A 14,252-nucleotide genomic window follows, 5' to 3' on the forward strand; every position below is an offset into this window, starting at 1 on the left:
AATACATTTTAGTAATTAATGCATGTCATGTTTCTAGGATGAAAATTAATTCACATTATTAAAATTGACCGTAAATTGCTATCAACGGATCTGCTGCCTGATGGAATGCGAGTTTCCCTTCTTTCAGGGTTACTGGAGTCATAGTCACTGAAATTACGTATTGATCTGAAACAATAAATATTACTGGGAAAAACTGTCATATATAAAACTGTGGTTTGGAGCCTTTCCATTAAACAGTTGCATAGCAACAAAAGGATACACAATTTCCACTTTATCTACCTATAAAAATTATGAAATGTTGTCTTTCAAGAAGTTGATTCAGGTTCTGAAATTAAAGCACTTTAATTTCATTTCCTTTAAGGCAATTTCTTACAACTCCAGCCATCTTCAGCAGCCAATAGCAGATGGTTTTCTCAACCTGATAACTCAAGCTATTGTGGCGTGTGAAACGCCCTTTTTGGCCTGAATCTGGACTCAGACTCCCAACGTAACACAAGACCAAAATCCTACCTGAAGGAATTTATCCAGCTCTCAGTTCGCATACTTGAAACATAATCCTCGACTGCAAATATTTTAACTAGCTATTGGAACTGAAATTGCACACCCAGTAGATCGCCGAATATTTGCATCTCCTAAAAAAAGAGACAAATATTAAAATACGTTTTCAGCATTAAAAAATTCCTGTGATTTAAACCACATCAGAGGCTTAACAAGCTGTGAAAAAGCGTATGATAAAATGTTCTTGCTTCAAAAAAATCCCCCCTTCCCCTCTTGGAGCTGTCGGTGGCACTTGGAGAAACAATGCGTCCATTCACAAAGCTGAGTATTCATACCACAAGGATCTTTGTCTGGTTGCTCTGCCCATCCTGTTAAGCAGTTAAACTTCACAGAAGATACTTGCTGCGATGTCTGTTAAACAACCAGAAGAATCTTTAATAAAATATTTGAATATAAATCTTTTCTACTACTGTCTAGTTTGTATCGTAAATAGTTATATTTACAAAGGCCTCACTTATTTACAATTCAGCTGAAATCATAGATTCATTAGGTCCGTGGATGCTCGAGTCTCCTAGTAGGGAAGACTGCTTCGAGTCAATTTTGTACGGTTTTTGAGTTTTGTTTCCAAAAACGGTTATACCGATTCCGCCCGGGTGACTGGGGATCGACATATGGGACAGCAAAGGGATGTTTGCCTCCTGGTTGGATCCTGACGATGGCAAACTTGTGACGTGACCCGTGCTCGTGGATCCGCTGGCACTGCTGGGAGATCGGCTCTTTGGAGGAGGACAGTGCTGGATGACCCTGGGCGGGCCCTGCGGCTGGTAGTGGGCGGCTGGGAAAGCGGCATAGCCTGCAGGAATCGGGTACCCGTTGATCGGGATGTATCGCTGGTTTTGAGGTAAGGGCGGCCCTATGAACCCGGCGATTTGGCCTTGCGCTATGCCTTGTGCTGGAAACATGTAGTTAGGGTACCTGGGATTACTCAGGTTACTGACGGGGCTTGCGCTGAGGGAAGTTGTCTGAGTGGTGGCGTTCCCACCTGAGGGGGTGGTGGAACTAGTGTGGCTTGACAGGCCCTCCCAGGAGCGCAGCCTGGCGTGGATTTCTTTGAATCGCGGCCTCCGAGAGGGCAGGTCGTGCCAGCACTCCGTCATCAGGCTGTACATTCGAGGAGGGCAGTCTTCAGAGCACGGCAGCAGCTGTCGTTTCCTGATCATCTCTATGACTTCTTGATTGCTAAATCCGTAATACGGTTGAAGTCCAAAGCTGAATATCTCCCATAAAACAACTCCGAATGACCAAATATCTGAATCAGAAGAGAACTTGCCGTACATTATCGCCTCCGGTGGCATCCAGCGAATCGGCAAAAGAGATTTGTTTTGAACTCTGTAATAATCTGCTGAGTAGATTTCTCTCGAGAGTCCAAGGTCTGATATTTTCACGTGAAGCTGTTCTCCAATTAAAATGTTACGAGTCGCAAGATCTTTATGGACAAAGAAATGGCTTGATAAGTATTCCATCCCTGCTGCAATCTGGACTGCAATATGCAGGAAATCCCCGTGGTCCAGGCTGGATTTTACAGTTCCATCCTCATCGCTGCTACACCCAACATCTGAGTGTGGTGATCTCATGATGAGGAACTCGTGCAGGTCTCCTTGGTTCATGTACTCGAAGAGCATGCAGACAGGCTGCTCCTGGGTCACCACACCTAAGAGACAAACGATGTTAGGGTGGTGGAGCTCGGCCATAAGAGATGCTTCTTGCTGGAACTCTGCCCACTGCTGGGGGTTGTTAAAGTCTTTCAGTGTCTTGATTGCAATGAGCTGAGCATGGTCCATGCCTGGAAGGTAGAGGTGTCCCTTGTAGATTTTGCCGAAAGCACATTCACCCAGTTCTTCCATGAAACGAACGGCAGAGAGAGGCAACTCCTTAGCCTTGCTCTGGGAAAGAAATGACAGCAAGAAGGTCTTTTCACACTGGAACTCTGAAAACCATGCAAACCAACACTAGAGCTCCTTCCTGGGGCTGCACAGCCCTGCAAGATGCAAGCGAAAGCACAGCAGTGGCCCCGGCCCAGATCCATCCTGAGGGATGCCAGCATCCCAGCATCAGCACAGCTCAGGGCTGGAAGCTGCTTTATCTTACTCTGAACCCTGTTCCAAACCTAAATTTTCTATTACTTTTTACCCTCTGCACAAGATCAGATAAAAGTAGTAAGTATGAAATACAAATATGTGCAGGAACCATCAGCATTTCAGCAGAGGCATTTATATACTTGGGTTTGGGCATTTATATACTTCCAATTGAATCTGACTGATCTGAGGAATTGAGGCAATTCACATACTTCAAGCTAAGTGCACGCTGAAGTGCTTTCTGGGCCAGAGCCTACGGTTTTAGCAGAAACCTTTTTTTCTTACAGTTCTGTTCTTGTAGCCAATTCTTCCTTGACTCTGCTATTAACCCTTCCACGTACAGGAGAGAATATTTCTGTTCACCCTTGATTGAGTGATCAATCCTAAAGCGTGTGGGACAGTCAGCTGGAAAAAGGAGATACTGGTAAAAGGAGAAAGGGAAACTCTTTGAAACTCTGTTGTTGTTTGCTCTTAGGCCATAAGGAAGTTGCATGATATTCAAGTATCAACTTCCACACGTGCTGTTAACCTACATGCAAACACAGCCATTTTGGGCCCTCTGCATCGCTACAGGTAGTAATTTAAGGCTAATGAGTTTGGGATCTACTTTTTGCAGAAGAGCGTAAACGTGAGCGTTGCATTCCTGAAACATTATCGCTGCAGCTTTACAGTAGCAACAGAGCAAAATAACTCACGTTTAAAAAAATCATTTAGACGTGGCATCTCAGAAGAAATGAATTCTAATTGCACTGACCACTTTCAGTTTTTAGACAAATACTGCATAAATAATCATCACCATCATCATCATCGAACCATTTAAGCGGGCAGCCAGTAGACTGTACGGTGATGGCAGGAAATTAGCTATATTGTTGAGGAACAGATGGTTTATATTATACAAATCCTTTAGGCTAAAACTTGTTTAGGTCTGGCATATTGTAAATTATATTTTAGTAATGAAAGTGAAATGACCTCTGTCTGACCTCGGGCAGGGTTTGTCTGTTTGAACCAACATAGTGGAAAACTATGAAAGAAAATGAAGTCATAAAGTTTTGGCAGGAAGGGCTCATTTCAAGTTAAGCGGTTATAAATCTGCTTAGTTTTTGTTTGACAAGTATTTGTCATACAGCGGTGTACAAAATGTAAAGAAGTGTAAAATACATATGAGGCAGCACGCCAAAGTAAACTGAGTACAAAGGCAGAGCAGTGGGAGCGAAGCCCCCCGCCCCTATCTCTGCATCGGCCCCTTCCATTAGGTGAATGACAGGATGAGCTCCGTTTATTGTATTTTTGGAAGGCAATTAAAATCCTTTAAAACTGAAGCGGGCTGAAATGCTAACATTTTTATTTGTCCGAGCAAACACGCATCCACCTCGCCTGGAGCTTCAAGCCTAGGAGTGGTTTTACCCCCAAGCTGACATTAATGCTGGATACGGTATTTAAAAATAGGATTCCACTTCCTTTCTTTTAAAATTTCGTTTGAAAGGCAATCAAAACATCTGAAACAGGCAGAGCTCAGTTTCCTAGTAGGAAAACACGGAATGAGCTTTTTGCACCATATGACTTGAAACGTAACAAGAAGACAGTGTGCTCTACATTTGCAAAATACTTTTGGGTAAGTCGCTTTCCTATGCAGCAGGCACGAGGCATCGGTGTGTCGGCAGCCCGGGAGGAAAATGGGGCCTTGTTCAAATGAAGCTGATGTTCCCATCATTTCCAGTTTGGTGAGGATTTTAGCAAAATATCTTTGAGTGGGGACCAAGAAGCAAATCCGAATTTATCAAAATACTCCACAGAGGTTGGATGCAAGGTGTAGTTGTGACACCTACCAAGTAAAATGTTTCTCTACTATTACCCACACTTGGTTTTTAAGCAGGTGTTTTGTTATTAAGCAAGTATTAAGCATTTTCAGCTGCTCTAAGCTGTACGTGGAAGTTGAAATTAAGAACTGAAAAGGAAAAAGAAAGACAGATTTGCTGTGCAGACCAAACTCTGCCTGTCCACCCCTGCAGTCCCAGTATCTGTAACTATTTAAAACAAGGAGCCTCATGTGAGCATTATGCTGTGCAACACCATGAACTTATACAGAGACCTTGCACTGCAGATCTCTGCAGCGTGGAAAGAATACTTGCAACAGCAATGGTTGAACAAAGGCAGCAAAATCTGAAGAAGCAACACTTAGTGTTCACACTGCTAACGCTTCAGTAAAAGTCAGAATTTGGGTTAATTTCACTATGTCATCTTTCTGCAAAAATAACAGCTTGTGCAAAGGCACGTCTGAGGGGTTCACACATCACATTCTACAGTTTCTAATTATTTGTAGATGTTGGTCTTGCCTGTGAAATGCTTCACCTCCCTTAAGCTGTTGTTGAAGAGAACTGGCACGGTGATAAAAAAGAAGACAATGAAATAATCTCTGCAGGGCGCTGTTCTGCCTGTAGGTGGCAGAAGGCATTTACAGCCCCGAGTGGGTGATCCAAGCAGGTTTGCACACTGGCTGCCCCTGCTGATAAACAAGGAGCTCAAGGTTAATCGTGCTTAAATCTTAAATGATTTTAAAAGCAAGCGCTTCATGAACCTGAGACTACAGTGAAGCAAAACAACTCTGGTAACAAGAGCAGCTCCACACCAGCTGTGCTGGCCAGAGCTGGAGTCAGATCCTTGGGCTCCGTTTCAGTAATTTCTCTTTTAACTGAGAGAATGGGTAAGCCTGAAAAAACAAGGAGCAAATCTTTCCAAAGTGATTTCAGCTGACTGAAGGTGACATGTGTCTACAGCAGACCCAGGAAAAAACTCTCTTGAGAAAATGCTGAATCATATATTTATCTGCACTACTTTCTGACTTCAGAAAGGCCTCCAAAGAAGTAATCGAGAGGTACTTCGGGAATGGGCTGCTACAAAAAGCTCCAGCTTCTATTTCTGCATACAGACATACAGGAATTACCGCCACAGGTCCGCACTCGCTATGCTGCTGCTGACAAGAAAAGTGCTCACCCGAAGTAAAGGCACCAGCAGAAACCACAAGTTGGAAATCAGCTTAACTTTTCAGCACTGAATTGATCAAAGCATTGCACTCCCTGCCCTTACGGGCAGCAAAAAGTCAAAGCAGGAACGAGCTGCGGGCTCACCTTTGGTTTATAGGCGTTGAGCATCGACATCTCCACATTCTGCCCTCTGACGTGCTTTGGCTGTCTCTGAACTGGAGGGGAGGACGACTTCTGGTTGTTGCGACAGATGCAGATGAAGAAGAAGAGCAATGCTATGGCCAGGGGAATCGTAACACTTGGCACCAGGATATACAAGATTTCCATTTTATTCTTTTCTTTGGCGTCCTTATAATCTAGTTTGGAGAAACACAAACAAACAAACAAACAAGCCATGAATGAAGTCTCCACACAGCTGAACATGTCTCTGGGTCAATTAGGAGCGCTCAGAAGAATAAACTATTGCAATCCACCTTCTTTAATAGTAACAGAGCAATTCGTTTTGTTGAGTAACAATTCCCCAGAAGTACAGAGCAGCAGGGACACCAACAAGCTAGGAACCATTTCACTGCAGCATGTTGGTTCAAACCTCCTCACATCACAGGATAGCTGACTGCTGTCACGTGGCTCCTGCTCGGGGTGAAATGAAGCAATGGCTCAGGATAGCTCTACAGAAAAGTTTATTTCTAAAACAGCAAACGGAAGAAAGACTTCAGCAGGTTTGTGGGCAGCTGTTAAAAAGGGCAGTTTCATCTCTCATCTATTTCCAGCCTCCCGTTCTCAGTGTTTCACTACATCTGTCTGCTAAGCCTCATGCTTGAATTGCTCCATGTTTCCCATATCCAAGTTGACAAACTTTTATGAAACGTATCTATTGCAGCTTGTGAGACAACTGAAAGATACAGTTGAAGAAAGGAGAAGAAAGCAGCAGCATGAAGCAGATGGAGACCTGGGCACTAGTTCATCACCTGAGCTACTTCAGTCAAAGGAGATTATTATTCTTATTAAGTAGCAGCCCCTGCCACGAAGCCTCATTAGGTTAATAGGTTTCTTGAGAGCCACCCCAATTAAATTCATTTCCCATTTAGGCATGTCCTGGTGAGACAGAATGCACAATACTTATTAAAATTCGCCTGAAATGGCTCTTTCAGCTCGTGCAAAAACATCAGAATGCAAGTCCCTCTCGGTATTTGGGTTTTAATATGCTGATTAGCACTGAACAATTAAATTACTACTCACCTGATATAGCTCTATGTGTCTGTACTCAAAATAATAATGCCATACAACCCAGCTGTACAGCAAGTACCATTTAAGGCAATGGTGAGAGGTAATTAAAACCCTTGTTAGGCTGGCTGGCTCAAAGAATTCCTATCTCATTTATTATCTAGTAAAATGTTCAAACCAGAGACTCCTGCAAGACAGCCAAAAGCGTTCTGCTTTCAGCTAGTACACATCAAAAGACCAAAAAAAGTCCTGGGATCTCAAAGCCCATCTAGAGGGGGCCTTGCAAGCAGCTCCCCTCCAGCAACTCCTAATTACCCAATTATCCAGATTTGCAATGGAAGGCACAGGGCTGTGCCAGGTTCCCCCAGCTGGACCAACCCGGGCACCTGCAGCTCTTGGAGCAGACAGCCCAGGGCTGACCAGGCCTGTGGAGCATCCTGACTGCTGCCTGGGTCCAGGTTATCAAACTTGAACTACTCTGTGCAGTCCATCACTGTGCCTAATGAGCAAGAAAAACAGCAGAACTGAAACAGCATGAAAAGAGATAAAGGACTGAAAAGTGCATATGAATTTTAGAGAGGGTTTGTGATGCACATGATGATCCCAAATTGTCTGCCTGTCCCCAATCTATTCTTTCACTAAAGACATAATTTAGATCCCATTCTGGCAACGATTCCCATCTTTCCATTAATTGAAAAAGACTTTGGCACATGTCTCACTGCAGGAATGTTCACAACCATAACCAGAAATAATTTCACAGAATCACAGAATCACCCGGGTTGGAAGGGACCTCAAGGATCATGTAGTTCCAACCCCCCTGCCTAGCAGGGCCACCAAACATACACATTTAGATCAGGTTGCCCAGGACCCCGTCCAACCTGGCCTTGAACACATCCAAGGACGGGGCATCCACAACCTCCCTGGGCAGCCCGTTCCAGGGCCTAACCACTCTCCTCGTAAAGAACTTAAGCAAACTAAAGCAAAATTAAGGCTAGAATTGTTCTAAATAATCTTATAAGTCATATCTCTGTTTCCAAACTAAGATGTTAATAGCTTCAAGCTGTATCTATTACAAAATGCTATATGAAGATAATGTATCGTAATAATGCAGTCTTTATGTATAATGGAATATTACAATGTAAATAAGAAAACAAAGTTTATGGAAAGATTCAATATTATTCTTTGCTTCTGTTTTAAATCTATTTTTAAGAGAGGTACAGAAATGAGCATATTAAAAATTTTTTAATTTAAAAAAAAAAAAAAAAAAAAAAATTTCATTTGGTTCTGGCTATTGAACAGTAACATTAAAAGGTATCTCCTTTCCAAGGGAAAAGGTAATGTCACTGTCACAACTTAGAAGCAACATAAAATTGTGTGTGAAACTTTCTACTGTGAATTTCCAGAGCATTTCTGCCATGACCATGCAAATAGCTGTTATTTTTCTTGGCATGCTATCGGTACTGTTATTAAACCATTAGGAACCATTTGATTAGGTCTGCAATCTACTTCCTTTTAGAAGTCTTAGAAAAGGAGAATAAAATGTGATCTGAATCTAAGTTTTTTATTCCTTTTGCAAGTCCAAAACGCAGCCAGCGCAGTTTGGTAAACACAAACCAAAAAGCCATTTTGTTTGGACTGGGGAGTCCAATGGCAACCTGGGAATCCCGGGATGCTCGGGCTGAGCTACCAGCTCCAGGGGAGATATTCCTTACTAAAATATGTTCATGCCACTACTTGGCAGGGTCAGGTGGGGGCGAGGGAAAGGCTGAACCCCATACGGCGGTGGGCACAGCACCACCCCAGGGCAGTGGGTCGGCCTGAGCTGCCGGAGCTCAGGGAGCGCTGGGACACGGCTCTGCACAGAGCTGGGCTTGGTGCTGCTGTGCAGTGGTTGGGCTCAGTGCTCCTTGTGGGTCCCCTCCAACTGCGGATATTCCGTGATAATATATAGGAAGTGCCTATGGTAAAAAAGCAATTACCACATGCCGGGACGTCGCAGATCTCGGACTTGAAATTCTCATCCAAGGTGAAGCACCACGGGGCGTCCTTCTGGTTGCCGGGGTTGCGGCAGTAGGAGTGCCCCCCGTTGAGCTCCGGGTACCTGATGGCAGTGAAGGTGTGCGTGTGCGGGTACTGCGAGTTCCACGGCTGGCACTGCCGCCCCGACCTGGTCACACTCACCGTGCCCCGGTAGTCCACCCCTGTGCTGTTGTAGCATTTGTGATCTGAAAGAGAAGATAACAGAAGGCAAGGATTTGCACGCCTCTTCTGGCCCGAGGCCGGTGAAGCCAGCTCAGGAGCACGGGCTTCCAATTTGTTGCGGCCGCAATGCGGGGCCTGCTTTGCATTCACATTCCTGGGCGGATTTGAAGCTTATGCTTCTGTAATGAAAACAGCTTATGCCAAGCGTTTTTAATATAAGATACACAAAAGAAGTAAAAACTACAGTAGGAACCTGAATTGCAGCCATTATTTTTGTATGAAGGTGGAGAGTTTGTGGAAGCCATGTGTTATACTTGGTTATTCAGATGTATAAAGGTTGGGAGCAGGCTGCAGACCTGCCTGACTGAAGGCTGAGTTCAGTGGCTAAAGTAAGTAGGGACAGCCCTGGACTGGAGGTAAGACCCTGGAGCTGCAGATAAGCACCCTGGAGCTGCACAGGGAGACTGAAGCTGCCAACACTGAACATCCTGTCCATGGCAGGGGAGTTGGACTTGATGACCTTTACGAGTCCCTTCCAACTCAAACAGTTCTCTAATTCTCTAATTCCCCAGTATGCAAATGGTTATGCCATTGTTTCCCTCTACTTATTAATTACAAGAGGTAAGAACCAAATTAATGGATTTTGATATAAGCACGGGCGCAGCTAAAGAAATCACTGAAAAAATATTTCTGCATTTAGCCCACGCCAGACTGGCGTGGGCAGAATTGCCCTAAGTGGTAAAGCACAGTGCCTTTGCACTTTCACAGCTCAGCACTAGCGCCAGCGCTGAGGCACAGGCAGCTTCGCCCCCCTCACCATTACATTTTCTGCATGGACATACAACCACTTTTCACTTACTTTTATTTATGGGGTCTGCCATGGGAATCCCAATCCGAATACAATTGACGGCTTCCGGGCTGTCTGGCTGGGGAAGATCTTCACAGTTGGGCAGCTTTAATCTCATCAGAATCATGGGGTTGGATCTAGCAAAGATGTACTCGGTCTGACACAGGACGTTTTCCAGAATTTCACACTCGTCGCGGCACAGATCCCGTGGCTTGGGAGCTGGGGAAGTCTCATCGCAGTAGGGGAAGGCGTAGTGGCAGAGTGAAGGAATAGCAAACTGGGAGCATTTATCCGACAAATGGCTGGAAGTGCCAATCATGGTGAAGGCAGCTGCAAAATATACAAGGGGATTTTACCTAACCTGGTGGGAATTTCACTCCCGTGCTTTCGCCTTCCCAGCACAGCCCTCCCTTCCCACTGTGGCTATTACTTTCAGAGATCCAGGTGACGAACAGACCTTCCAGAAATACAGAGCACTAATTGCATTAAAAGTTATTAACGATGCTGATTTCGCTGACAGAGAAAACACATCTGGTTTTCAACACTGGCCTAATGTTAAGCACGTTACCAAAACCCAAAATCTAATTATACATTATTTCCCCAAGTAATTTATAATGGCTTGCAAAGTCACTGGATATTTGGATATCTTTGGCCCAGCAAGTGAAAATCAAAGCCCTTGCAGGCTGCACAATGACAAAACTCCCCAGAGGCATTCAAGGCCAGGCTGGATGGGGCTGTGAGCAACCTGGCCTACAGGGAGGTGCCCCTGCCTACAGCATGGGGTTGGAATTAGATGATCTTAAAGGCCCCTTTCAACCCAAACCATTCTATGATTCCACGAAAACCGGTATCCGTGCCGAGGAGCTCAGAGCAACTGAGGATCAGCAGCTAACAGAAAAAGAGGCATTGCACTTTATAAAGCATTAGCAGCTTTTTGGAAGAAGTTTCCCGGGAAACAGACAAGTGCATTTTTTACCCACCTGTGATCTGATTTTCTATTTCACCTTGCATATGCAAAGACTCCATATAAATGGTCCGATTTCCAATAAACCGTGCACAAGCGATCCCCCGGTAGGGCTGGCAAAAACCATCCTCTTCGTACTCATCCCTGAAATCAAGCATAAACACAAAGGGGTGAAATATTTCACACGCAATTCTGCAACAAAACGTCTCCCTGGGGTGCTGGCGCTCGGATTCTCCGCGCCCGACGTGAGGGGCTCGCAGCGTTTGTCCTGCAGCCCAGCGATTCGTTCTGGGGATGCTGGCGCAGCGCAGAGCCTGCACGCCGTCCTCGCCTCCATTAAGAGCCTGTGATAAGGGATTATATGGTCTTTAGGTGGTGCAGAGGGCACGGCGCAGGCTTTGCATCCCCGCAGCGCCGCAGGTAGTTTTCACGAGCTCACAAATGATTCCGAAGCGAATGTAAGGAGCACGCAACATCCTGAGTGTTCAGCTGCGTGGTAAAAATGGGTATCGCTGAACCATACCTGTCTTTTCACAGTGATGAGCACAGCAGGAAGAGTTACACTGGCAGAGACAGAGTTAGAAGCGTATATGAAAATCACACTCCTCCCAGCCCCCAAATAGGAAATGTTTCCTCAATCCTCCACCGGTGTGGCAACAATTATTGCTAAAACAGAACCGCAGCTAAACCAGGAGTTAAGAAGCCAGATTTCTTTCATTAGGTGCTTTGTTTTATACACTATAGGAGACATTCAATGCATAAATCCAGATGTGAAATTATTTGCCAATATTCTTCAAACAAAGCAAAGCAAGGAAATGACTAAGCCTCTGAAGACCAGAGCAGGCACCGCTCACTTTGAGCAGGTAAGGCACAGCCCGCTGCTGGCACACAGCTTTATGGCGGTTTCCACGAGGGGTTTGCAGGCGAGAATCTGCCCTTTCACTTTCTCACTTTGAGAACCCAGTTGGTGACATTTGGGACCCACCTCCTGAACAGACACCTCGGCTCTGCTGAGGTCACGGTGCAGGGAGAAGCTTAATGAATCATTAATATTTTCTGCTATTCGTGCCAATACCCACATAAGACAGCTCCTATACGGCTCTCAAGCGAGGAAAAGTGATGCTGGAATTCCCCCAGGTATGATCGCAGCTGGCTTAGGCAACAGGTTACTTACTTTTTGTATTTCTTTCCCCTAAATTCATCCCCCCCCAGACACTGAAAGAGTGACAGCACAATCAGACTACGCTGCTAATAGGGGAAAATCACATTTTTTTTAATCAACTCTGCTATTAGGTTTGACAAAAGCCACTTTCATCCCCTCCTTGGCTGTGAGAGCTTGGAAATGCAAATGGCACATCCTGCTTTGAAGTCACCCTGCATTGTGTGCGGGGCTTAGTCCAGCCTGGCTCCCATCGCCCTGTCACTAATGGGATTAGAGGGCAGAAGTGCTGGGATCACCCCTTAGCACACCCCACACACCTCCCGGCTCTCTGCAGTTCCTGGACCGTGGGCTCTCACTGGGAGCACTGGGAGTAGGGATGGAGGAGAGGGCTGGACGGGAGGTGGGAACCTTCCACAGCCAACTGCCATGTGCTGAGAGACGGGTGGGAAGGGGCCCAGGTGTCACTGGATGGTGGTCCCAAGATGTTCTCAAGGATACTGGAAATTGGAGAGTGAAGGCATCTTCTCTAAACTGCCAATCGATCTTTATTAACTAGAGCAGTGGCAGGCTGAGATGTGCTGCGTAGAGCACAGCCAATGCCAACAGGCTGGCCAGCACTGGTGATGCAGACACCTGAGCACATTGCTGTGTTTCTGCTCAGTTGGGTATGGCCAAAATCCTCCACTGGATCCTGAAAGGCCAACAGCCGAAATGCACTGAAAAGCACAGCAGTTACCCCAGGCTCTGGAAGCCAATGCTCCATCTTCTAATCAACTAATCCCCAGACAGAATAAAACTCATTACTTCATAACAATTCTGATTATTTTTTAAATTGCATTATAATTTTATAGGAGATTTAACTCAAGGACTGCACCTAACAACAGCTGCTCTTATAGACAACCAAGCAGCACAATTTAAACACTCAATTAGAGAAGACAAAATCAGGAGGAATGCAGTTAACATCAGCAAAGCAAATTCCCCTCACCCTGAGGTTCACCTCTGAACTAAAAAAGATTGAAGCGCAATGGCTGCAGTGGAACGGCTTGCTGGTGAGCAGGGCCACCTGCTTACCTTGATGGAAATGCCCCGAGGAACAGGATTTGGGAGATTATCTCAGGAGGTGAAGATCAGAGGAAAGAGGAGAGCTGAGATCCCAAAGCCTCTGCATGCCACAGCGGGATTTGCAGAGGGACGATGGAAAATGAGTGGCTCAGATGGAGGCACTACCTTGAATTGTCTTGGAAAACAGCTCCATGATGGGGCGGAAGGATAAATCAAATGGAGTGGGAGCAGCAGAGTGGGACAGAGCTCTTGCCTGGCCTTAGCACATCTGCACCTCCTGCTGCCAGCTGGCAGCTGCCCCCGGCTGGCTTTAAATGCAGAATGGATGGAGGCCGAGGCTGCCGATCGCTCCTACGTAACCCATGCAATGCACACCTCCGTGCTTCATGGTCCTGATATGACCCCACCCACAGCAACATGGTGAGTCCTGTGGCTCAACAGGAGGTAAGACAGGAGCCATTCTGCAATTAACATGGTAAAAATCAACAGACAAGCTTAAGTCCTAATGAGAGAGAAGACAATCCATGCCTGTGGGCACTGCTGACTGGGGACAGACACATGAGCACACTGCCCCACCTCCTGCACATCCCACACCTCACCACGACTACACAGAAGAAGGAAAGCAGTGGATTTGAATGCCTGACAGACGATAGAGCACTTAACTGTTTTAATGTTATTTCTTTTCACATTTGGTTTCCACTCTGTTTGCTAGACCAACCCTGACGTTTATCTTGGAGCTTGCCCATCGCTGTCAGATCCTGCTGCAGCTCCCCATGCTCCAGCACTTCTAGCTCTGTGAGATAACAGTGCCACGGATTAAGCTTACACTGTACTCAGGTGTCCTCAAATATCTGACTGCACAAAATCAAAGTCACAGCACGAAACAAAATTGCCAACAACTGAGAAAGAACTCACTGGGGTTCATAGGTTCACACCAACAGCAGGCCCGGGAACTCAGTTTAGTTTGAAGTTTTGTTACCAGACTTTACTATGAACGATTGAATAAATTCATAGAAAAGCTGGACCTTCCGAGATCGTGTTGTATTTATTTTTATTACATCCAATTTATTGAAGTTAAATATTCCAAAGATGGTGTAATTGTGCTCCACGCCCCATGGATTTCTCTCTCTTTTTTCCCCCCCCAGCTTTGAGTAGGACTTGCATGACTATTTGATGA

The 14,252-nt window shown here is 45.5% G+C and overlaps 1 protein-coding gene across 1 annotated transcript in view; it reads right to left on the reverse strand.

Moving 5' to 3' along the window:
- Positions 1–1,016: 1,016 nt before the first annotated feature.
- Positions 1,017–14,252, reverse strand: part of ROR1 (receptor tyrosine kinase like orphan receptor 1) — a gene marked incomplete at both ends in the record, with an annotated part of 133,984 nt that continues 120,748 nt past the window's right edge. Inside the window, 5 exons of the mRNA XM_079535565.1 lie at positions 1,017–2,441; positions 5,759–5,970; positions 8,818–9,063; positions 9,900–10,217; positions 10,868–10,995. Coding sequence (XP_079391691.1) covers positions 1,017–2,441; positions 5,759–5,970; positions 8,818–9,063; positions 9,900–10,217; positions 10,868–10,995 — 2,329 coding nt within the window. The remainder of the gene's footprint in view (positions 2,442–5,758; positions 5,971–8,817; positions 9,064–9,899; positions 10,218–10,867; positions 10,996–14,252) is intronic.

Source organism: Tetrao urogallus (genome assembly GCF_951394365.1).
Source record: "Tetrao urogallus genome assembly, chromosome: 5".
NCBI classification, from domain to species: domain Eukaryota; kingdom Metazoa; phylum Chordata; class Aves; order Galliformes; family Phasianidae; genus Tetrao; species Tetrao urogallus.